General features: G+C 39.2%; 1 protein-coding gene across 1 annotated transcript in view; it reads right to left on the bottom strand.

The window, feature by feature from the left end:
- Positions 1-27,607, bottom strand: part of LOC145401714 (glutamate-gated chloride channel-like) — a 221,133-nt gene that overhangs the window by 56,056 nt on the left and 137,470 nt on the right. The window contains exon 2 of the mRNA XM_080273896.1: positions 12,337-12,458. Within this exon, the coding sequence (XP_080130022.1) occupies positions 12,337-12,458 (122 nt within the window). The remainder of the gene's footprint in view (positions 1-12,336; positions 12,459-27,607) is intronic.

Here is a 27,607-nt window from a genome sequence, read left to right as displayed (position 1 = left end):
GGGCCCAATTCAAGATCTGTTCATGTCTTCTCCATTCACTTTAACTTGGCCCAGATTTTCATTTTCTGACTTAATTCTCGTATCTCAGTGGCAGAAAAAGACATTCCTGTGACTCTACATCCTTTCCACCGCACTTCTTCGTGACTAGCATCATAATCCGGTGCTGTTTTCATACCTCAGCATTCAAGATGGAGGGATGGCATTGTTAAGCCAAGATGAAGTGAGCGGAGTATACTGTTTACCTTCCAACATTTTCAACTACTTATGCTTGTATTTCACTTATTTTCGTGTCTTCTCGATCACTGTCTGCATGGCTGATCAACAATTTCACGGTCAAAAATCCCTTTACACCTCATAACAATACAGTCAGCCGTCCCAGCACCACACAAGGCTGGATAGCGCAATATACGGACCACCCTGTACTAACTTCAGGCTGTGATTTTTGGGCTAATTCGGACTTGGAAATATGATACGAAAATGGGTCCAGTTCTCAACCGTTTTGGAGTTGTAATTATTGATGACTGAGTGTTTTAAATAAGTATATTATTTCCTGATGGTATTCTCTCTCTCTCTCTCTCTCTCTCTCTCTCTCTCCTGTAGCGGTTGATATTTGGACCAATGCTGATATTCTCTCTCTCTCTCTCTCTCTCTCTCTCTTTCTATCTCTCTCTCTATAAAGTCATTAGTGATTGAAGCTCAGAAGCGGTTGATATCTGGACCCAGGAGACACACACACACACACACACACACACACACACACTCTCTCTCTCTCTCTCTCAAATTTTAGCCCAAAAAATCACCTGAAATTGGCCCATCCTGTCCTAGACCATCCTATAAATATATATAAAAAAAAAAGTCACACCAAACCCGCGATCCTACTCTAGGTGACGTTAAAGATACGCAGCACATTCCCCTAGGCGACTTATTTTACCTTTTACACCTCAACGTCCTCCTTATGTTTCGTTTTAATATCAATATAGTTTACATTTATAATAACCAAGAGGGTACTAAGTGTAGCTGTAGAATAAATCACTATGGAGAAGGCGTTACGGATTCCAGCATACAATTTGAATGAAGTGTAACAGAATATTATTATTATTTTTTTTAATGCAATATTTCTACTAATTTTACTAAATCTATACACATAAACTTCTGAGGGTACTTTTACGTCCGCAATAAACAGCCATAAACTTCATGGTACTTTTACGTCCGCAATAAACATCCATAAACTTCATGGTACTTTCACGTCCGCAAAAACATCCACCGGTGCACAAATAAGCACTTCATGGTACTTTCACGTCCGCAATAAACATCCCTAAACTTCATAGTACTTTCACGTCCGCAATAAACATCCCTAAACTTCATGGTACTTTCACGTCCGCAATAAACATCACCAACCACTTTCCGTGCTACTTTTAGGTCCGCAAGAACTACGAATAAACATCTCGGTAAGTAAACACAACTTACGCTACTTTTACGTCCGCAATAAAATAACTAAGCAAAGTAAAGCTCATAACTAAGAAAAAAACATTAATTATATCTCTTTACGAAATACCGTCGTGTTTAAATTTTACTGTACACGAATTTACGCCCCAAATTAAAAATAATAATAATAATAATAATAATAATAATAATAATATCCCAAATTTCGAAAACTAAAAATATAACATTTAAATTTTCTATAATAATAATAATAATAATAATAATAATAATAATAATATCCCAAATTTCGAAAACTAAAAATATAACATTTAGATTCTCGAAAAGTAAAAAGCTATCATTCCAAACTTAAAAAAAAAAAAAAAAAAAAATCGAATAACAAAAAGCTAAAAATCCAAATATCGAAAATTATCAAGCTAACATATAGTTCGAAAAAAAAAAAAATCCAAAATTTCAAAAAAAGCTAACATCCAAAAATTCCAAAACTAAATATTAACATCCCAAATTTCGAAAATAAAGAAGTTAACATTCAAATATCGAAAAAAAAAAAAAAAAAAAGCTAACATCCAAAATTTCGAAAGGTAAAAATCAACATCCCAATTTCGAAAAATAAAAATAACTTCCAATTTCGAAGTGTAAAACATAACATCCAAAATTTCAAAAAACGCAACATCCAAAATTTCGAGGGGAAAAAAAAAAAAAAAAAAAAAAAAAAACACTTCATATTTCGAAAAGTAAAAATTATCCCAAATTTCGAAAATTACAAAAAAAAAAAAATCCAAATTTCGAAAAGTAAAAAATAACATCCCAAATTTCGAAAAGTAAAAAAAAAATATCCAAATTTCGAAAAGTAAAAAAATAACATCCCAAATTTCGGGAAAAAAAAAAAAAAGTAGCTAACATCCCAAATATCGAAAACTAAAAAAAAAAAATAAATAAAAAAACAATTTAACTTCAAATTTCGAGACGTAGAAAAGCTAACGTGCCAAATTTAAAATATGATAACATTCAAATTTTCGGAAAGTAGAAATAATAATAATAATGACACTAATAATAATAATAATAATAATAATAATAATAATAACAATAATCATAATAATAATAATCTTCCAAATTTTGAAACGTAAAAATCTATCATCCCAATTTTTGAAAAGTATAAAATAACATCCCAAATTTTTCGAAAAGTAAGAATATAAAATATCGAAATGGAAACTATTATACTACTACTTCGCCTTCCATGCTGACCTGCAATGATATAAGGGTAAACACATTAAACATTATTAACATCACATTCAGTAAACTCTATAAACATCAGCAATATTTACATAAACATTCATTCAGCAGTCTTTCAGTAAATTCTATAAACATTAGTAACATTCTTATCAACATTCTTTCCGCAGTCTTTCAGTCAACTCTATAAACATTAGTAACATTCTTATAAACATTCTTTCAGCAGTCTTTCAGTAAACTCTATAAACATTAGTAACATTTTTAACACATTCTTTCAGTAAACTCTATAAACATTAGCAACATTTTCATAAACATTCTTTCAGCAGTCTTTCAGTAAACTCTATAAACATTAGTAACATTCTTATAAACATTCTTTCAGCAGTCTTTCAGTAAACTCTATAAACATTAGTAACATTTTTTTAACATTCTTTCAGTAAACTATAAACATTAGTAACATTTATATAAATATTCTTTCAGCAGTCTTTCAGTAACCTCTCTATAAACATTAGTAACATTCTTATAAACATTCTTTCAGTCAACTCTCTATAAACATTAGTAACATTTATATAAAAATTCTTTCAGGGGTCTCACACTCCTCTCCAGCTCAGCCGAATTCCTGAAAGCTCTGAAATTAAAAGAATATTCCTGAAGTCCTTTTAAATACATGGAAATACAAACCACACATATACAAATAAAATATATATAGTGATATAGTTTTCATGTATCAGTAATATATATGAAAAAAATACAAACCATACAAATTACATATATATAGTAGTAAAATATATATGTATTAGTATGAATAAATTTACTTCCACAGATGTATATAATGCCACACACATTTTGTTTTTATAAATAGATGTATAGATTTGAATTTTTTTTTATACATTTTATAATAGATTAATTCCAAAAATCTAAATGGACTGAAACTACCAACTATATGCTTGTAAAATACCATGCAATTCTGTACATGATCTAAAGCCTTCACGACCATGACTATTATTATTATTATTTATTATTATTATTATTATTATTATTATTATTTTTATTATTATTATTGCTACCACTATTATTTATTATTATCATTATTATTATTATTATTATAACTATTTTTATTATTATTATTACTGCTACCACTATTATTATTTATTATTATTATTGTTACTACTACTATTACTATTATCATCATTATTATTATTATCATCATTATTAAGGTTACCATCACATGACGTAATGCAAATCAGGACCTTTAACAGTGAAACAAACACAAATAAATAACAGCCATGGTAGTGAAGGGGGTTGGCACAAAATAGACACAAGACAGACTGAAGAACCAGCTAAACCGCCACCTGAAAGATGTATGGAAAAGTTAGCTTCTAAAACACAGGCTTATGAACTGGGTGCGCGTAGGTGTGAAAAAGCCCTCGATGATGATGATTATTATTATTATTATTATTATTATTATTATTGTTGCTGTTATTATTATTAGTATTAGTATTGTTATTACTCATTATTGTCGTTATTATCACTATCATCATCATTATCATTATTATTATCATTATCAGTTACTATTATTATCATTATTACTATTATTATTATTATTATTATTATTATTATTATTTCCAATTTCTGACAACCGTGATGATGAAACATTACTTCTAACTTTCGACCTTTCTATATCCCTGCTAACTCCACTCTGTAATATGGGATGCAGGCTAATAATACAACAAATACAGAAAAAGCCCTCGATTTTTAACAATTCCTGAAGCATGAACAATACATCTGCTGCTAACTGCACTCTGTAATGTGGGATGCAGGCTAGAAATAATACAGCAAAATACAGGTTATCTCTACATGACACACGAAAATACAGAGCTTGATTGTACTCTCGCGCACCCAGTTTTCAAAGTACAGCTGAAATAGACTCTACTACGGGGACTGTATTCTCGTGGGATCTGAAGCCTTCCTATCACCTCCTTGTAAGCGAATTATTTTGACTATTACGCCTTAGTATTTTCTTGTATGCTATTTATTTACATCTCTTCTATACTGATACATACTTCACTAACACAGAATATGATCTTGTGGTCCTAGGCTCATTTGAACGTGAACCCAGTGGACTGCAGGCTGAAGTGACCGTACTGCAGTCCACCATCCGGAGCTGAGGGACGTTTGTATAACTGGGTAGTGGAGCCGTCAGATTATTAAGGTGCCACCACGTGAAGGCGCCCCTCTTCTGCACCTTAAAACCAAGATAAGACTCGATAGACTGCATAAATAGCATACAAGAAATTCGTGTAACAAGCAGAAACTAAATCGGTATGGAAGAGGTGTTAGGAAACCTCCTCATACCCACGACAATACCAGCCTATACCAGACGATTTTATTCAGCTTAAGGGAGATATAGAGGAGTTAGAGGCTTCATTAATTACGACTACTACTACTACTATTACTACCACTTTTACTACTACTACTACTACTCTCCTAAGCTGAATAAATGTCAGGTAGATGCAAGAGTAAGCTAAAACAGACAATCGTTCTAGTGTGATTAGAGGTGATTATTCCAACATTTACCATCCCACCTTCACCCACCCATCCCACATCCCACCCCCTCCCCTCCCTCTTCCATCCTTTCCCACCCACTCCTGACTCCTCCCTACACCAACTCCCCATCTTCTTCCCTCCCACCTACTCCTCACCTCCTCGCGTATCACCTACTGCCTATTCTCCCCTTCCATCTACTCCCTACCTCTCCCCCTCCCACCTACTCTCTCTCCCCCTCCCATTTATATCCTTCCCTTCTCCCCCAATCCCTCCCCTTCCCCAGCCACTCCCAAAACTCCTGTCTCATTCTCCCCCTCCAACTTACTCCCCATCGGTCAACTTCTCTCTTCCTTTCCCAGTCACTCCCCATCCCCATTTTTCTCTCTCCTATACTCTCTCTCTCTCTCTCTCTCTCTCTCTCTCTCTCTCTCTCTCTCTCTCTCTCTCTCTCCACCACCTTTCCCATTCACTCCCAAACTATTTTTAATACAGAGTGGTCCGGCAGGAAGGAAGGAAGGAAGGAAGGAAAGAAAGAGGGAGGAAAGGAAGGAATGATGGAAGAAAGAAAGGAAGGAAGGACGGAAGAAAGAAAGGATTGAAAGAAAGGAAAGAGGGAAGGAAGAAAGGAAGGAAGGATTGGAAGAAAGAAAGGAAGGAAGGAAGGAAGGAAGGAGGGAGGGAAGGAAGGAAGGATGAAAGAACGGAAGGAAGTAAGGAAGGAAGGAGGAATGGAAGAAGGCAATGGAAGAAAGGAAGGAAGAAGGAAAGAAAAAAAAAATGGAAGGAAGGAAGGGGAGAGAGAGAGAGAGAGAGAGTCAAGAAGGAAAAGGGGTGAAAGAAGAAAGCACGAGGGAAGAAAAAGGATTAAGAAGAGAGGAAGGATGAAGGAACGGAAGGACGAGGGTGGAAGGGAGACAGAGAAAGGAGAGGAAGGAGGAGACACAGAGGGAGAGAAAAACAGGGAAGTGGAGAGAGGAATATGGAGGAAAGCGCGAGAGGGAGGGAGGGAGGGAAAGAAGGGGGGGAGGGAGGGAAAGTGAGCGAGAAAAACCAGGAAAAAAGGAAGGAAAAGAAGAGGTGGAAAAGATGGGAAGGGAGGAAGGAAGAAAGAAGAGAAGGAGAGAGAGAGAGAGAGAGAGACTTTATTGTGGCATAAATCAGGGAGAGGCGTGGTTTCCTCCCTTCCTCCCTCCCTCCTTATCTCTCCCTCCCTCCTCCTTACCTCCTTATCGCTCTACTTTACCTCCCTCCACAGCCTCTCTCTCTCTCTCTCTCTCTCTCTCTCTCTCTCTCTCTCTCTCTCTCTCTCTCATTTCTATCTAATATTCCTTTCCCCTCTCTCTCTCTCTCTCTCTCTCTCTCTCTCTCTCTCTCTCTCTCTCTCTCATCTTTTTAACTCATTTTTCTACATCGTTTCATTTTCACCCAATCTTTCCCTTCATCAACACGAACAATGAGAAATTAGTAATCATAACATTTCTCTCTCTCTCTCTCTCTCTCTCTCTCTCTCAAATAAACTCTTTCAATTAGTAAAGTATTTAATGAAGATAAAGGAACATAATATTTACTCCTTAAGAGAGAGAGAGAGAGAGAAAGAGAGAGTGTGTGTGTGTGTGTGTGTGTGTAACATAAGCCTGAAGTCCACTGGGTTCACGTTAAGTTAAGCTGGGGTTGGAACTATTTCACTAACAATCCTATATTCTTATTTTTTTTTTTATGCTAGGAAGAAGGAACCAAAGGCCATGAGCCCGCAAGAACTGTTCCTTCCAAGAGAAAAACAAAATACAAGAGAGAGCCAAATTCAAGATCCGATCATTTCGAGATGCCTGGACACACTGCGTTTGAAAGACTGGAGATCATAGGCAGCAGGAAATACAGACAGAGGGAGACAGTTCCAGAGTTGACCTGTCGCATAATTAATCATCACTACCTCCAGACGATATTACTCAACTACAGACAGACTCTTAATGAATGAAGTCTATTTTTTTAATGCAAGGAAGAAGGAACCCAAGGCCAGAATCCCGCAAAATTGGTCCCTCCAAGAAAAATAAAAAAACAATATAACAGAGCGACAATTTCAAGACAACCCCTCACGACCAAAAACACTATTGGTATGGAGAAAAAAAAATCGTTTGAAGACAGTAAGAAAAAATAAATGGAAAATTAGACTTGAAATATAAATGATGAAATAAATAATACGGGATTGGATAAATATAAAGGATATAATTAATACGTGATTGGATAAATATAAAGGAAATAATTAATACGTGATTGGATAAATATAAAGGAAATAATTAATACGTGATTGGATAAATATAAAGGTTAGAATAAATACGTGATTGGATAATTATAAAGGAAATAATTAATACGAGACTGGATAAATATAAATGATAAATAATAAGTGACTGGATAAAGGATAAATATAAAGGATGAAATAAATAATACGTGATTGGATTGAAAGAGTAATGGGGAAAATAAGAATGGATTTAAAGACAGTTGATGTGTTTCCAAATGTAAAAAAAAAATATATATATATGAATAGGTGTTTCTTTGTACTGGATTTAAACTCTCTCTCTCTCTCTCTTTCTCTCTCTCCACACCCTCTTATCTCCCTCCCCCCCTCCTCACTCTCTTCTACCCCCTTCCTCCTCTCTTCTTCACTCTCCTTCCGTTCCCTCCTCTCTCTCTCTCTCTCTCTCTCTCTCTCTCTCTCTCTCATATTTCCTTCCTATCTCCCTACTTTCTTATCTCCCTCTACTTATCCTCCCCTTTCCCTCCTCCCTCACTCCCTTCATCTCTCTCTCTCTCCCCTTATCTCCCTCTACTTATCCTCCCCTGTCCCTCAACCCCCTCTCTTTCTCTCTCTATTTTCTCTCTTCCTCCCCTCCCCCCTCTCTCTCTATTTGCAGCCTTCCTCCTCCTTTCTTTTCTTTCTTCACCACTCCTCACACGCAAACATGTCACGCAAGGAGAGAAAGAGAGAGAGAGAGAGAGAGAGAGAGAGAGAGAGAGAGAGAGAGAGAGAGAGAGAAAAACGTAAATATAAGGACTTTAACGAAAAATAAAAGCAGAAAATACACAAAATAATATGCAACAAACGACAAAATACAAAAATAAATAAAAGCAGGAGGGAATACACGACAATGGACACCTCAGGTAGCCGCACCTACCCTAACCATAGCCACAAATCCCAAGACATCCCAAAAGGTGTCTCGTGTCTTTAAATACACCCTTCAGACACCTTCCAGATACACACACACACACACACACACACACACACACACACACCTCAAAAACACCCCAGACACACCCACATTACCTCCTACCTCTCACTCCCCGTCCCATCAGTGTGACGCTCATAAAACTCTACGGTCCCAACTTGCCAAATTTCATCTTTCAAACCAATACCGTGACTAATTTAATAACTGAGTGAGTGAGTGACACAGTTGGGGACAGACACAGGGTTTCGTCGCAGAGTATATAGGAAATGGCAAAAAAAAATAATTAAATAAATCGGTGAAAGAAGTGTGAAAAGATAAAGAATGGAATCAAAAGATATGTCAGAAAAAGAATGTCAATTGAGATACAGAAGAGGAGAGAAAGGGAGTGAGAGGACAAAGGAAACAGGAAGAGAGAAACAAAGGCGTGAAAAAAGAAATGGAAAAAATCATGGAAAGAGAATGGTGGACAGATGCGAGAGAGAGAGAGAGAGAGAGAGAGAGAGAGAGAGTGTGTGTGTGTGTGTGTGTGTGTGTGTGTGTGTGTGTGTGTGTGTGTGTGTGTGTGTGTGTGCAAGTGTGTCCTTCCCTGCTTTCATATTCCTCTCTCTCTCTCTCTCTCTCTCTGTACTATCACTCTCATTGTATAGTATATTCGTAACCTTGGCAATACTATCAGTGCAAAGTTGAGTCCCTAGGAAAGTAAGGCCTGGATATCTATGTATCTCTCTCTCTCTCTCTCTCTCTCTCTCTCTCTCTCTCTCTCTCTCTCACCTCATTATTACATTCACTAACTCTCCCTCCTTCATCCTCCTCTCTCACTTTTTCCCTCTCACTCTCTCTCCCATCCTGAACCTCCTCCCTCCCTCTCTCTTTCTTACGTCTCCCCCTCGCTCACTTTCACTCTCCCACATCCCTAAACACCCCGCGTCTCTCTCACTTTCACCCTCTCTCACACACGCTAATTTTAGAGTGAGAGAGACGGTCGGCTTTAATACAGTAGCAGGGTGACGATAGAGCAAGTGTGCCTCGCTTACTTTCTTTAACTCTCTCTCTCTCTCTCTCTCTCTCTCTCTCTCTCTCTCTCTCTCTCTCTCTCTCTCTCTCGCACTGTACTTTTACTGCTAATTCCCTCCCTTGCTATCTCTATCTTTGATTCACCCAAACACACTTACCCAGTCTCTCTCTCTCTCTCTCTCTCTCTCTCTCACCCTTGCCATCTCTATTTTATTCACCCAAACACATACCCAGTCTCTCTCTCTCTCTCTCTCTCTCTCTCACCCTTGCCATCTCTATTTCATTCACCCAAACACATACCCAGTCTCTCTCTCTCTCTCTCTCACACACACACACACACACACACATTCCTACCCCCTCACTCACTTTCTTACACTCTCTCGTAATATATGCATTACTCTGAGCATTCCATTCCACTTAATCTCTCCGCTCTCTCACTTTCTTTAATTTCACTATCTCACAGTGGAATCTTAACACCTCTCTCTCTCTCTCTCTCTCTCTCTCTCTAAGTTTTACATTATGTAGTTTTCTTTACAGCTGAAAAAAGCATGATACACACACACACACACACACACACACACACACACACACACACACACAAATTCCTTTATTTCCCTTCTCTATGTCTCTTTCACAATCCTCTCTCTCTCTCTCTCTCTCTCTCTCTCTCTCTCTCTCTCTCTCTCTCTATTTCCCAATTCTCTTTCCCTTCCCTGTTTCTCTTTCACAATCCTCTCTCTCTCTCTCTCTCTCTCTCTCTCTACCCATCACTTTACATCCCACCCTCCCTTACCCTACCCCCATCTACCTTACTCAACCATTTGTAAACAATCCCTTATATGGCGAGACTCCGCCCTTTCACGTGACGTCACTGGCCTGCGCTCTACGATTGGCTGGGGCATGTGACGTCATCGCTCAAGCCCCGCCTACTAATGACGTCATCAGTACCCTGCTCCCTGATTGGCCGAGGGACCTGTACGTCATGGCAACAGACCTTTAAGCCACGCCTACTTTACACACGTCATAGGTATGCTGGTTTCTGATTGGCTGGGATCTGTGACGTATAGGCCAATAAATAGAGAGCTTAGTTTAGATGCTTATGTAACAAAATAGCAAATATACTGAAATATTTTGATGACAATTAGAAAGTATAAAGATAGATAAACAGGTGCTCTCTCTCTCTCTCTCTCTCCTAAGGTATCTTCACATACACGCCCATGTTGCCTTATTCCTACTTTAATTCTCTCTCTCTCTCTCTCTCTCTCTCTCTCTCTCTCTCTCTCTCTCTCTCTCTCTCTGTACCATACATTTGAGAACGTTAGCTGGTAGATAGGTAAGTAGGTAGGTAGACAGGTAAGCAGGTAAGAAGTTAAATAGCTGGGCAGGTAAGTAGGAAGGTAGATATTAGGCAGGTAACAGTATGTGACAAAAAGAAAAATTTATAAGCAAATATAAACCTGGTAGATGAAGAGGCAGGTAGGATGTACGGTAATTTCTGAAGGTGGATATAAAGGAACGTCAGTAGGTAAGAATGCATAATTTTACAACGCTGAGCAAAAACCTAATCAACCTGTTCTGTGATTGGCCAAGGGAGTGAGCGTGATTTGCGTGCCGTCGTATGATTGGCAAAAACTAAATTACCTGGAGATCCCTGGCCCACGTGACACACTGATCAGCTGACGCATGTAAACAAAAAAACAGCTGATTCCTCCACCTCATTATTTACATGTCTGAATGAAAAAAATAAATAAATTACCTGGATATCCCTGGCCCACGTGACACTTTGATCAGCTGGCGTATGTAAACAAAAAACAGCTGATCCCTCTACCTCATTATTTATGTCTGAACTGTAATTGGATTCTACTACCATGTGATTCTGAGTCAAACTGTAATTTAAGTGTGATTACTATTCTATTCTGCCAGATGTTGTTGTTAGTGGGAAAAGTATTGTTATATTAATTCTAAAAATGTACAGAAACCATTTATTCATTCATTCTCTCTCTCTCGTATCTTTACCAAACCTGCATTTACCTTCCCTCCATGTTACAACGTCTCTCTTTTCCTCTAAGTTCCTCCCCATTTTCCCTCCATCTCTCTCTCTCTCTCTCTCTCTCTCTCTCTCTCTCTCTCTCTCCACATATTTCAATTTACTTCTATCTCCTTCCCTATCTCTGTTTTTCCTCCAGTCCTTTCTCCTACTTTCTTTCCTATGTTCCTTCCTCCCATTCTTCATCTCTTTCCCTCCTTCCCATCCAACCATTTCCCACCCTCACTCACCCACTACTACCATTCCTATCTGACCTTCCAAACCATCCATCAACCACAACTACCACCAGACAACTACCACCACCCTCTCCGTTTAATCATCCTTGCCCACCCAACCACCAACCACTACCACTCCCCTCCCAACCACCCCCTCCCCCAACACAGCCTACCCCTTTCCCAACCATCCCTACTGCCACAACTACCAATCCCCCCTCCCCCATCACCACAACCTCCTTCCTAACCACCCCTACTAACACTACCACAACTACCAAGCCCCTCCCCCACCACCACAACCTACCCCTTCCCAACCACCACAACTACCACACTACCACCCGTTTCAGTACAACTACCACTCCCACCACCACCACCACAACTGACCCCTTCCCAACCACCCTTAATACCACAACTACTACTCCCTTCTCCCACTACCACAACAACCACCCACAATACCACAATTGCCACAACTACCACCCATCCCAGAACAACTACCACTCCCACCAACACCACCACAACTGACCCCTTCCCAACCACCCTTAATACCACAACTACTCCTCCCTTCTCCCTACTACCACAACAACCCCCCGCACTACCACAATTACCACACTACCACTACTACCACTACCTGTGCCGTTGACCCCCGATGGGCGTATCCTCTTGTCGTAGTGGCTCTTGTGAAACAGCTCATCCAATATGTCTTTCTCTTTCTCCCTGTAGTTGAGCTGAGGGCCTGCCTTCTGGAGACACCTGTGCAGGAGAGATGTGAGATTAGAGATAGTGAGATTAGAGATAGCTTTATTGTCTTTATTATAGTGAGATTAGAGATAGCTTTACTGTGTGCCTTTATTATAGTGAGATTAGATAGCTTTACTGTCTTTATTATAGTGAGATTAGAGATAGCTTTACTGTGTGTCCGTGGAGGAGAGATGTGAGATTAGAGATAGCTTTACTGTGTGTCTGTGGAGGAGAGATGTGAGATTAGAGATAGCTTTACTGTGTGTCTGTTGAGGAGAGATGTGAGATTAGAGATAGCTTTACTGTGTGTCTGTGGAGGAGAGATGTGAGATTAGAGATCGGTTTACTGTGTGTCTGTGGAGGAGAGATGTGAGATTAGAGATAGCTTTACTGTGTGTCTGTTGAGGAGAGATGTGAGATTAGAGATAGCTTTACTGTGTGTCTGTGGAGGAGAGATGTGAGATTAGAGATAGCTTTACTGTGTGTCTGTGGAGGAGAGATGTGAGATTAGAGATAGCTTTACTGTGTGTCTGTGGAGGAGAGATGTGAGATTAGAGATAGCTTTACTGTGTGTCTGTGGAGGAGAGATGTGAGATTAGAGATAGCTTTACTGTGTGTCTTTATTATAGTGAGATTAGAGATAGCTTTACTGTCTTTATTATAGTGAGATTAGAGATAGCTTTACTGTCTATTATAGTGAGATTAGAGATAGCTTTACTGTCTTTATTATAGTGAGATTAGAGTTGGGTTATAGTGAGATTAGAGATGGCTTTACTGTGTCTTTATTATAGTGAGATTAGAGATAGCTTTACTGTCTTTATTATAGTGAGATTAGAGTTGGCTTTAACGTGTAACTCTATCACCATCACCACTATTATTGTTGTTCTTGTTATCGTTATTGTTGTTGTTAATACTATAAATAACTAGTGCTTATCATCATCATCATCATCATCATCATCATCACCACCACTTCATTTTGTGTGTGTGTGTGTGTGTGTGTGTGTGTGTGTGTGTGTGTGTGTGTGTGTGTGTGTGTGTGTGTGTGTGTGTGTACGCTGACTACTGATACTTTTTTTTGTGTGTGTGTGTGTGTGTGTGTGTGTGTGTGTGTGTGTGTGTGTGTGTGTGTGTGTGTGTGTGTGCTGACTACTGATACTTCATTTTGTGTGTGTGTGTGTGTGTGTGTGTGTGCTGACTACTGATACTTCATTTTGTGTGTGTGTGTGTGTGTGTGTGTGTGTGTGTGTGTGCTGACTACTGATACTTCATTTTGTGTGTGTGTGTGTGTGCTGACTACTGATACTTCATTTTGTGTGTGTGTGTGTGTGTGTGTGTGTGTGTGTGTGTGTACGCTGACTACTGATACTTCATTTTGTGTGTGTGTGTGTGTGTGTGTGTGTGTGTGTGTGTGTGTGTGTGTGAAGCATCCTACTCTGGACATAAAGCAGGATGCCCGTTCCCGAGATCCAACAGATCACCTATAGCACAACATCAGACGGTCGATCCTCAGCAGCCTTCGCATGTCACAACTTTGACACCAATATCCACCACCTCTCTTTCTCTCTCTCTGTCACACACACACACACACACACACACACACACACACGTACAAAAATACAACAATACTCATTTTTAAAACAGTGTCCCCAAAATACATGATGTAACTATGTAAACACTTCAGAAAACGAGAAATGAGAGAGAGAGAGAGATTAAATTTCTCACACTTCATTCCCTCACTTTTCTCTCTCTCTCTCTTATTAACTTCTAAAACCAGAGACAGAGAGAAAAAAAGTCTAGCTCAAACTCTCATCGATCTCTCCCTCCCTCCCTCCCTCTCTCTCTCTCTCTCTCTCTCTCTCTCTCTCTCTCTCTCTCTCTCTCTCTCCAATTTATCTCGCACTCCCTCCCCTCCTCTCTTAGCTTTCTCCCCTCTCCTCTCCTCTCTCTTTTCACTTACTTTCACTCTCCACTTTTTCCCTTCCCTCTCTTTTTAAAGCCCCTCTACTCTTCTCATTTCCTACCTACCTACCTACCTACCTACGTGTTTACCTACCTACGTGTTTACCTTTCCCTCCCTACCTACCATCCTCACCTACTTCCTTTTAAATACATGTCCCTACCTACCTACCTTCCTTTTTCATATACCTACCTACCTACCTCAATCACTTCGCATTTTTCCTACTAACCCCACTCTCCTCTACCGTTACCTACCTACCTCTCGTCCCTAGTAACTGTACATACCTAACTACTTACCGCACTATCTTTCCTTTGTACACTTTTACCTACTTACCCACCTACCTTCCCGTCTCCATACCTACCTCACCTTACCTACCGACCGATCAGTCTACTTACCCATCTCCCTGCCTACCTACAAACCTAACGCTCTTCCTTATTTAATGTACTTACCTACCTCTGTCTCCCTACTTACCTACCTGCCTACCAACCTCCCCTATTTACTATACCTACCTACTTTCCCAGCTACCTACCTTCCTGCCTAACTTCTTACCTACCTACCTTCCTTAACGTACCTACCTACCAACCATCCCGCCTACTTACCTACCTACCTACCAGCTTCTCTCTCTGCCCTATTTACTGTACCTTCCTGCCTACCTACCTACCTACCAGCCTCACTGTCTACTTACCTCTCTCTCTCTCTCTCTCTCAGCCAATCTTCCTTCCTACGTTCCCTCTCTCATTCCATTCCTTCCTACTTACCTGCCACCGTTCCTTCCTTCCTTCCTTTTCTCTCTACCTTCCCTCTTCCTATTTCTTCCTTCGTCTACCTCTTTCTCCCTTCTATTCCTACCTCTCTCTCTCTCTTTCATCTTTTCCATCTATCTACCTGCCTATCTTATTTCCTTCCTTCATCTATCTCCCCTGCTATTTTAACTTCCTTCCTTCCTCCCTCCCCTCTGCTTCCTTCACTCCTTCCTCCCTTATTTCCTCCTTATCTTTCGCCTTCTTTTCTTCCTTCCATCATTCTTAACTTCATCTATCTCTCCTCCTTTCCTCTAACTTCCTTCCTTCCTCCCTCTCTTACCTCCTCCTTATCTTTCCCCTTCTTTTCTTCCTTCCATTCTTTCCTTCAATCATTCCTACTTCCTTCCTCCCTTCCAGTTCTTCTACCCCCTACCATCTTCCATTTCTTCCTTCCCTCCTTCACCCCTCCATCTTTCCTTATCCATTTTCTTTCCTCCATTCTCATTCTTATCATCCGTCCTCTCTGCTTCCCTTCCTTCTCTCTCTCTCTCTCTCTCTATCTATCTATCTATCTATCTATCTATCTCTCCTTGCATTCCATTCTGTCTTCTTTCCTATCTCTTACACTATTCCTTCCTTTACAATGATAGACAGATAGATAAACAGGTAAGTAGGTAGGTAGGTAGGTAGGTAGAGAGAGAGAAAGAGAGAGAGAGAGAATAGGGAGGAAGTAATTCATTAAGGGAGGAAAAAGAAAGAAGTATTCGGTAAACTCCCTTGTCAGCCTCACTCACTCTCTCACTCTCTCTAATTTCTCTCTCATTCTCTCCCTCCCTCCGAGCCTCTTACTTTCATTTTCACGGCTGGTTCTTTCCCTTGCACCCCCCCCCACCTCTCTCTCTCTCTCACCCTCTCTCTCTCTCTCTCTCACACACACACACACACACACACACACACTTTACACCATCCGTTTTTCTCCCTCTTCTCCCCATCCTCCCCTTCTAAAACACACACACACACACACACACACACACACACACACACACACATTTAGACTACCGTGCTTCTTTTTCCTCTTTCCCTCCTCTCTTTCCATCTCTCTCTCTCTCTCTCTCTCTCTCTCTTCAAGCTTGCCAAACAAGATCCTTCCTTCCTTCCCTCCCCTCCCCCTCCCCTCTCTCTCTCTTTCCTCCACCTCCTCCTCTCCACTTGCCCCTCCTCCTCGTCCTCCTTCTCCTCCTCCCCCCCCCTGGCTCATCCAGTAACAGGTGAGGAGGCTGTAATGAGGCCAGACTCTCTCTCTCTCTCTCTCTCTCTCACACACACATTTAGACTACCGTGCTTCTTTTTCCTCTTTCCCTCCCCTCTTCCCATCTCTCTCTCTCTCTCTCTCTCTCCTTGGAATAGTCTAGAAATTTCTGGTTCTCTCTCTCTCTCTCTCTAAGAAGTCACTGAATGTAAGGAGACAGAGAGAGAGAGAGAGAGAGAATATGCCTCTCCCTCTTTTCACTCTCTACTCTCCCTACCTCTTTAAGAACACACTCACTACCTACCTCCCCTCTGCTCTCTCTCTCTCTCTCTCTCCTACCTACTTACCAACTTCCCCTACTTACTGTACCTACCAACTTTCCTACCTACCTATCTTCCTGCCTCTCTTCTTACCTACTTACCTTCCTTAACGTACCTACCTACCAACCCTCCCGCCTACTTACCGTCTCTAGTTAAGGCACAGTCCTACCTACCTACCTACCAGCTTCACTCTCTCCCCAATTTACGATACCTTCCTTCCTACCTACCTACCTACCTACCAGCTTCACTCTCTCCCCAATTTACGATACCTTCCTTCCTACCTACCTACCTACCTACCAGCTTCTCTCTCTCCCCAATTTACTATACCTTCCTTCCTACCTACCTACCAGCTTCACTCTCTCCCCTATTTACTATACCTTCCTTCCTACCTACCTACCAACCTCACTGTCTACTTCCCCCCCCCTCTCTCTCTCTCTCTCTTCACTACTATACCATCCTATCCTCGTACTTGTGATTAAAGTATTATTATTAGAGTTAGGAGCGTCTCTGGGAAAGAAAGGTTTGTATATCTATGTTAATGCTCTCTCTCTCTCTCTCTCTCTTTCTCTAATCTATTCCCCATTCACTGTTTCTGTCCTTGTTGTACCTCTCTCTCTCTCTCTCTCTCTCTCTCTCTCTCTCTCTCTCTCTCTCTCTCTAATCTATTCCCCATTCACTGTTTCTGTCTTTGTTGTACCTCTCTCTCTCTCTTTCTCTATCTATCTACTGTTATTAAATCTATCTACTTATTCATTATCACCGTTTTCTTTGTTATATTTCTCTCTCTCTCTCTCTCTCTCCGGTTATTAATCTATCTACTTATTCATTATCATCGTTTTCTTTGCTATATTCTCCCTCCTCTCTCTCTCTCTCTCTCTCACTCTAATATTTTACCCCAAACTTTTGCTCTCAGGGTTCAAACTACTTGGCAGTTCTTATTGTTGTTGTTTGCTGTTGTTGTGTCGTTATCTTCAAAGTTTATTGTTAATATTAGCATAAAGAATTAATCTGCGGCATTATTATTATTATTATTATTATTATTATTATTATTATTGCTACTACTACTACTACTATTATTATTTTTTTTATTACTATTTATATAATCATTACCAACATCATCATCGATTACAGGATATTATCATTATTATTATTACTGTCATTATCATTACTATTGTTACTACTACTATTATTATTATTATTATTATTATTACTATTATTATTTTCATTACTATTACTGTTATTTTCATCATCATCATCATCATTATTATTATTATTATTATTATTAACAAACCTTATTACACTTTTTTACACAACACGTTCTCCTGAATATAATTATCCATAAAATCAAAGACTGTAAGACATCGAAAAAGTAGGTTAAGTATTTCGTGCTCTCTCTCTCTCTCTCTCTCTCTCTTTCTCCACTCTTCCACTTCTCTCCTTCCTCCTCCAATTTTTTTTTGTCTTATCTCCCCTTCCACTGCCCCTCCTCCTCCTCCCTTCCACTCTCCCTCCCTCCCTCCCTCCTTCCTTCCCTCCTCCCTCCCTCCTATTCTTCACCTACCTGCCGTTTCTCCCTTTGTTCTTCCCTCCCACTTGCCCTCCCTCTTCCTCCTCTACTCTCCCTCCATCCCTCTATTCTTCCTCCCTCCCTCTACTTTCCCTCCCTTCCTCCCTCCTCTTCAGAATAGCCAAACTTTAATACTTTTCTCCCGGATATCTCTAGGAGAGAGAGAGAGAGAGAGAGAGAGAGAGAGAGAGAGAGAGAGAGAGAGAGGGAAGTGAAGGAAAGAAAAAGAGTGATGGAGAGAAGGAAAAAAAAAAACAGAAGATATGGTGAATGGAAGTATAGAGGGATGAGTTAGTGGATGGAAGGGTAAAAGGAGGGAGGGAAGGTAGGAAGGAAGGAAGGAAGGAAGGAAGGAAGTAAGGATGGATGGATGGGATGGATGGATGGATGGATCGATCGATCGATGGATGGATGGATCCATGGATGGACGGATGGATGGATGGGTGGATGGATGGATGGGTGGAAGAAAGGATGGATGGAGGGAGGGAGGGAGGGAGGGAGGGAGGGAGGGAGGGAGGGAGGAAGGAAGGCAGGCAGGCAGGCAGGCAGGCAGGAAGGAAGGAAGGAAGGAAGGAGGGAGGGAGGGAGAGAGGATGGGTGCATGGGAGGTTAGGCTAAGCAAAAGGAAAGAACAGACTGGATGAAAAAGGAAAAAAGGAAGAACAAAAAGGAGAGAGAGAGAGAGTAAAACCAAGACAATAGCTATACGGAATGAACTAAATAAAACTAAATATATAAATGAGCAACTATGGATGATGGTAATATGGATAAAGTCTAAAGTATATACCGTACAAAGAAATAAAAGACTGGATAAATAGGGATAAATAAATAAATAAATAAATACGTCAATAAATCAGTAAATAAATAAATCCGTCAAGCATTCTGTTCTGGCTAAAAGTAAGTGAAACGTGGCAGTCCGACTCCCCAGACTTTTTCTATTTGTACGCACTGTTATACTCCTTTCACCTTAAGCTGGTCCAGATTTTCATCGTTTTGCAGCTTAATCGATGTAGTTCAGAGGCAGGTAATACAATGCTGTGTCTCTACATCGTTATCAGGGCACTTCTTCGTGACTATCATCATACTGAAGCTCTGGCCTACCGTTTCAACTCAGCACTAAAGAAGAAGAGATGGTATTACAGTAGCAGTTTGATTAACAAATATATTATCAGACATCGGTATTCAAAAATGGTCAACGGTATACAAGATAAACCCTGAGAAAACTAACGGAAAAACGTATATATGGCTAAATTTTAATGAACTCTGATTAATAATAATAATAATAATAATAATAATAATAATGATGATGATAATAATAATAATAATAATAATAATAATACGTGGTCAGAGGAGAGTAAGTGAAATCTGGCAAGCTGTTTCCGTAGAGTTTACCAAAGTGTCTAAAGTAACTGTGGAAGGCCTGGTTAATGTGAAGTATTCTCTCTCTCAGCATTTCATCTCGCATTTTTACCGAAACAGACAATGTGCCTAGTAGTAAAAGCTCATACCTAAACAAAATTACCTCTCAACACATCTTTACATGCCCAGCTCAGCTCAATAATCATATAATGCAGTTCCACACAATATTAAGGGAGAAAACTCACGTCATCATCACATCTAAAACCTTCAGCCATTCCTCATTCACAAGGCCTTCATCACGCCGCCGTAACTCCTCGCAATGGTCTGTAGGCGCGCACTGAATCAGGCAAAATTGTACCCCTTACCGAGAAATTACAATCACTGCCAAAACACCTCGCTTTACACATATTTTCTCGCTGTGTTTTAAGGAGTTTTATGCCTGTGGGGCCACGTATAGAGAAAATATAATCTAACCTAATACATAACTTCATCTTAAAATTAATAAATCTAACTTAGCCCAACTTTAACATTAATAAATCTAGACACAACTTACCTTCATATAACTTGTCCTTAATCCAGTCTAGCTTTACCTTACCTACTTATCCTAATGTGTGGTGGCGGGCATCATCCACTCACTTGATGTAGCGCTGCCAGCTTCTTCCGTAGCCTTTATCATTCTTTTTCTGTGCCTGCCCTCCTCTCTTCCTATTTCTCCCATCTTTCACGTCACTTCTTATTGCTTTTCTTTCCTTTACAGGTGGTTTTACACTGAGTGACAAGCCAAATGGTTTCCTGTAAGCCAAGAAACCATTTACAACGCTGGGTGGTAACCATATAACCAAGCCATACGTGCTCCCTACGTGTCAGCAAGTGGGTTGGTAGAGGGTAAGTGCCCCTCCCCGTAAAACAAATAACTCAAAGTCAAATGGCCACCCCTTACGGGATTATGGCAACTGGCAATAGATAAGATAGACCCAACCCAACCTAAAACAACGTAAGTACCCTGACCTAACCTTATCTCCCCTAACCCTACTGTAATCTTAGGCATAACAACCCTCTAAGCTAACCCAGTGCAGTATAATCTAACCTAACCTTGTAACAGAAGTCAAAAACAGATCCATGAGAGAGAGAGAGAGAGAGAGAGAGAGAGAGAGAGAGAGAGAGAGAGAGAGAGAGAGAGAGATAATTATAGAGTCGATTGGATGGCAAGCTACCCAGGAAAATGACAGCCTTCAATTTATCACTTTAATTGGACGGTCCCAAGATAAATATAAAAAATAGGATTAGAGAGAGAGAGAGAGAGAGAGAGACTGCCAGTAAGATAGAGATAGATACAGACAGATAAGACTGGAAGAGAGAGAGAGAGAGAGAGAGAGAGAGAGAGAGAGAGAGACAGACAGACAGACAGACAGACTGCCAGTAAGATAGAGATAGATACAGACAGATAAGACTGGAAGAGAGAGAGAGAGAGAGAGACTGCCAGTAAGATAGAGATAGATACAGACAGATAAGACTGGAAGAGAGAGAGAGAGAGAGAGATTGCCAGTAAGACAGAGACAGATACAGACAGATAAGACTGAGAGAGAGAGAGAGAGAGATTGCCAGTCAGATCGATACAGGTAGATAAGACTGCAAGACTTAGAGTACGGCTTAATTCTTACCTCGCTGGGAGAGGGAGGATGAGGATGAGGAGGTGAACAAGGAGGAGGAGGGGAGGGGGGGAGGCGCCCCACCCCCCCGGCCAGCCATAGCGCACCATCCTGCTCAGCCCTGAAAAAAAAACGTACATGCGTAAGTAAAGTGGGTGTACATGTGTATGTAATGTGGGTATACATGTGTAAATAATGTGGGTGTACATGTGTAAGTAATGTGGGTGTACATGTGTAAATAATGTGGGTGTACATGTGTAAGTAATGAGGGTGTATATATGAAAGTAATGTGGGTGTACATGTGTAAATAATGTGGGTGTACATGTGTAAATAATGTGGGTGTACATGTGTAAGTAATGTGGGTGTACATGTGTAAGTAATGTGGGTGTACATGTGTACGAAATGAGGGTGTACAAGTGTAAGTAATGTGGGTGTACATGTGTACGTAATGTGAGTGTACGTGTGTAAGCAATGTGGGTGTACATGTGTAAGTAATGTGGGTGTACATGTGTAAGTAATGTGGATGTACATGTGTAAGTAATGTGGGTGTACATGTGTAAGTAATGTGAGTGTACATGTGTAAGTAATGTGGGTGTACATGTGTAAGTAATGTGGGTGTACATGTGTAAGTAACGTGGGTGTACATGTGTAAGTAAAGTGGGTGTACATGTGTAAATAATGTGGGTGTACATATGTAAGTAATGTAGGTGCACATGTATAAGTAATGTAGGTGTACATGTATAAGTAATGTAGGTGTACATGTGTAAGTAATGTGGGTGCACCGTCACATATATACATATCGATTAACCAGACATACTGACAATGGATATAGGTATGAGGCCTGAGTACATATATATATATTTTTTTAATAACAGAACAGAGGATGGAAAAATGAAATGAATAAAAATGAATAAAAAAATATGAATGAAAAAATAATCCATACACCAGGTTTCTCATTTACACTGGAATATGGTGCTAGTCTCTCTCTCTCTCTCTCATTTCACTCTAACTTGGCCTAAAACTTGCCATCTCCCCATCGTGAATGCTGATCTGTAGCGGGGAATTAACATTGGAATATGATGCTACTCTCTCTCTCTCTCTCTCTCAACTTTATTCTCTAACTTTCTCTGTTTCTTTTAGTTTCACCTTCACTCTCTCTTCTTTTCCTACGCAATCTCCATTTTCTTTTCCTATTGCCCATTCCCCTTCTCTCCCTTCCAATCTATCTATTTGTCTATCTATCTATTCACGTTTTCTCACATCTGATCTGCTCTCTATCTATTTGTATCTATATTTCTCTCTTTATCTATCTATCTATTTGTATCTACCTATTTTTTCCCTATCTCTGTCTATCTATTCTATCTATTTACATAGCGTCTGACTATATCTATATATACCTATCTTTTGAATTTCTCTCTCTCATCTGTTCTCTCTCTCTCTTTATCTATCTATTTGTACCTACCTATCTTGTGACTATCTCATATCTCTGCTCTCTATCTATCTATTTGTATCTACCTCTCTATCTACCTTTTGACTATTTGCATCTACCTACCGTGCCTATCTATGTTTTGATTATCTTATAGTTCTGTTCTCTCTCTCTCTCTCTCTCTCTCTCTCTCTCTCTCTCTCTCTCTCTCTCTCTCTAACACCCACACACACAGGCACACACACACACACACACACACACACACACAGGCACACCTCACCCTCGTTCTTAAATTCCCGTGATGTGTGTTGAAATTCTGAAGTTTTAACATCCCACTGACTCAACGAGAAAGTACCAAAAGTTTGATAGTAATTTCCACGGCCAGTGACCCTTAAGAGGTAAAAAAAAAAAAAAAAAAAAAAAAAAAAAGACTAAAGAAAAAGAAAAAAACAAACAAGACTAAAAAAGAAAACAAACAACAGACTAAAAAAGAAAACAAACAAGACTAAAAAAGAAAACAAACAACAAAGACTAAAAAAGAAAACAAACAACAGACTAAAAAAGAAAACAAACAACAAAGACTAAAAAAGAAAACAAACAACAAAGACTAAAAAAGAAAACAAACAACAAAGACTAAAAAAGAAAACAAACAACAAAGACTAAAAAAGAAAACAAACAAGACTAAAAAAGAAAAGAAACAACTGACTAAAAAAGAAAACAAACAACTGACTAAAAAAGAAAAACAACAAAGACTAAAAAAGAAAATAAACAAGACTAAAAAAGAAAACAAACAACAAAGACTAAAAAAAGAAAACAAACAAAAGACTAAAAAAGAAAACAAAGACAAAAAAACAACAGACCAAAGAAGAAAACAAACAACAAAGACTAAAAAAGAAAACAAACAACAAAGACTAAAAAAAGAAAACAAACAACAAAGACTAAAAAAAGAAAACAAACAACAAAGACTAAAAAAAGAAAACAAACAACAAAGACTAAAAAAAGAAAACAAACAAGACTAAAAAAGAAAACAAACAACAAAGACTAAAAAAGAAAACAAACAAGACTAAAAAAGAAAACAAACAACTGACTAAAAAAGAGAAAAAACAAGACAAAAAAAAGAAAAACAACAGACTAAAAAAAGAAAACAAACAAGACTAAAAAAGAAAAAACAACAGACTAAAAGAGAAAACAAACAACAGACTAAAAAAAACAAGACTAAAAGAGAAAACAAACAAAAGACTAAAAAAGAAAACAGACAAAAAAACAACAGACTAAATAAGAAAACAAACAACAAGGACTAATGAAAAGAAAAAACAACAGGCTAACAAAAACAAAAACAACGAAAAACAAAGACTAACAAAAAAAGCGGTACAAAAAGAAAAAAAACAAGAAAAATTAACGAAAAGAAAAAAGACTAACAAAAAGAAAAACAACAACAAAGACTAACAAAAAAACAAGACTAACAAAAAACAACAACAAAGACTAACAAAAAAAACAAGACTAACAAAAAAAAACAGACTAACAAAAAAAAACAAGACTAACAAAAAACAACAACAAAGACTAACAAAAAACAACAACAAAGACTAACAAAAAAAAACTGCGACTAAAACAAGAAAAAACAAAAACAATCAAAAAGAAAAACAACAAAAACTAACAAAAAGAAAAAACAACAGACTAACAAAAAAAAACAACAAAGACTAACAAAAAGATAATGTCCTGAGAAAAGATGCATTGAGAGATATAAGTAAAAAATACTCCTTCTCTTCCTAGGACTATTACTACGACCATTATTACTACTACCACTACTACTACTACTACCGGTACTACTCCTACTACTACCACCACAACCACCACTACTATTATTACTACCACCACCACCACCACCACCACCACTACTACTACTCCTACCGGTACTACTCCTACTACTACCACCACTACTATTATTACTACCACCACCACCACCACCACCACCACTACTACTACTCCTACCGGTACTACTCCTACTACTACTACCACAACCACCACTACTATTATTACTACCACCACCACCACCACTACTACCGGTACTACTACTACTACTAATAATAATAATAATAATAATAGTAATAATAATAATAATAATAGTAATAATAATAATAATAATAACAATAATAATAATTCTACAACTACTACCACCACAACCACCACCACCACCATCATCACCACCACCACCACCATCAAAGAACAAAAACAGTAAAGAACAACAACACTCATCCATCCTTACCTAGCCACCGCAGCGCCAAGAAATAACCCAGTTTCAGAAATTCAAAAATTCAAAAAAAAAACAATCCCTAATTGTGGATTAAACCATTTCGAAATCCACACAAAAAAAATCCATTAACTTTTTTTCTTTATTTCTATTTTTTTGGCAAGATTCCCTTTAAGGATATGATAATTTGGGGAGATGGAGACTCGAGATGAGGAATTTTTAAAAGCCGTTAATTGCTACCCTTTAAAAATAACCGTTCTTCCCGGCCGTTAGTTTTAAAGTTTGAATTTAAACTGAGGCGGTGTAACGTACGAGGTTTCATGTTGGAATTACGTTGTGTGTGTGTGTGTGTGTGTGTGTGTGTGTGTGTGTGTGTGTGTGTGTGTGTGTGTGTGTGTGTGTGTGTGTGTGTGTGTGTGTAGAGAAAGACAGAGGAGGGTAATGTGCGCCCCGCTTTGTGTGTGTGTGTGTGTGTGTGTGTGTGTGTGTGTGTGTGTGTGTGTGTGTGTAAAAAAGGGTGTAAGTCATATCCCTGCATCTCCATACATACACACACGTAGCTACATACATATACACACAGACACATACATACATCAACCATACATCAATTCCTTCATCAATTTCAAATACTTCCTCAAATACCATACCTCTTTAATACCAGTCTACACTTAACATAATCATACACCTTCTCAGTCCTCAACACCACCATGTATACTCACTCATATATACCTATTCACATCAATTCGCTATATAACCATTCACTTTCTTGGTCTACCTCGCCTTCTCCTCCTCTCCCCCCATTCACTCATTCATCTATACACTTTTCACCATCCTGTTCACGTCTACATTCACTCATACATACCCATTCACTTCCCTATTCACGACTATTTCCTACATAACCATTCATCTTAGTCTACCTCTCCTCCTCCTCCCTTCACTCCCATACATACACCCATTTCACCATCCTGTTCACGTCTACATTCACTCATATATACCCATTCACTTCCCTATTCACGACTATTTCCTACATAACCATTCATCTTAGTCTACCTCTCCTCCTCCTCCCTTCACTCCCATACATACACCCATTTCACCATCCTATTCACGTCTACATTCAATCATATATACCCATTCACTTCCCTATTCACAACTATTTCCTACATAACCATTCATCTTAGTCTACCTCTCCTCCTCCTCCCTTCACTCCCATACATACACCCTTTTCACCATCATATTCACGTGTAAACTCGCCCATACATACCCATTCACTTCCCTATTCACGACCATTTCCTATACAACCATTCATCTTAGTCTACCTCTCCTCCTCCTCCCTTCACTCCCATACATACACCCTTTCCACCTCCCTATTCACGCCTCTTCTCTCTATATACACCTTGCCATCTACACAAACACACTTGAACTCTTTGATGTACACTACCTTGTCTTAGCACACACTCACTTGCTCTTTGATCTACAGTTCTGGCCTCACATTTCTCAAGAGCATTTCCTACATTTCCTCCTCTATCAAATCTACCTACATTCCTCTATCCCGTTACTGCGAGGACGTATCTATCTATCTATCTATTGCCAGACGCCTTAATCCCACACGGGGTGGCCACAAACAAATCGCCTCCACGTCGCCCTGTCCCTCGCCATTTCACTGTCCTGCTCCCAATTCACACGTATCAACATGTTTATATCTGCTAATACAAGGTGATCTTATTCAGTCTTAAATTCATTCTGTTGGCATCTGTATTTATTTATAGTATCTATCTAATATACAATAGCAGTAGCCGTGTGTGTGTGTGTGTGTGTGTGTGTGTGTGTGTGTGTGTGTGTGTGTGTGTGTGTGTGTGTGTGTGTGTGTGTGTGTGTGTGTGTGTGTGTGAGAGAGTCACGCACACCCTGAAGTTCTTTCTGGGTTGTTTAGCATAAAAAAATGATTACGCATGTACGAATGAATGAAAGTATGTATGTATGTATGTATGTGTGTATGCACGTATGTATGAATGTATGTGCATGTACTGTATGTATGTGCGTAAGGTATGTATGTATGTATGTATGTATGTATATGTATGTATGTAAGATACGTGTGTAATGTATGTATGTAGGCTATGTATGTATGTATGTGCGCATGTATGTAGGTAGGTATATAATAATGTATGCATGTGTATAAGGTGTGTATATATATTTTTCTTTACAAGAGTCTCTAAGTACTTCCATATGACATTAAAATTAAAGAGGTGTATGAAGGAGAGTGACTTGGATTGGTGGAAGTAAAGGAGTGTGATGAAGTCGGGGTTAAGGATTAGAGATTTATATTGCCTTATTTTACTACCTTCCTTTTATCTTGCATTCTCTTCTTATCTCTTCTCTCCTTACTTCTTTCTTTGATTTCTCTTCTCTCCTCCTCACTTCTTTCTCCTTCTTGTCCTTCCTTCCTTCTCATTCTTCCTACCATCCTTCGTTACCTCCTTACCTCAATTCTTCGTTCCTTTTTCCTCCCTACCTCCCCTATCCTTCATTCCTTCTTTCAGTTCCTTCCCTCCCTTCCATTCTTCGTTACCTCCTTACTTCAATTCTTCGTTCCTTCTTCCTCCCTACCTTCCTTATCCTTCATTCATTCATTCCCTCCTTTCCATT

The sequence above is a fragment of the Coenobita brevimanus genome, chromosome 56, assembly GCF_032717465.1.
Source record: "Coenobita brevimanus isolate Jiangsu-jjx chromosome 56, ASM3271746v2, whole genome shotgun sequence".
NCBI classification, from domain to species: domain Eukaryota; kingdom Metazoa; phylum Arthropoda; class Malacostraca; order Decapoda; family Coenobitidae; genus Coenobita; species Coenobita brevimanus.
The sequence above is the reverse complement of the archived record's forward strand: the minus strand, read 5'-3'. Positions and strand labels throughout refer to the sequence as shown.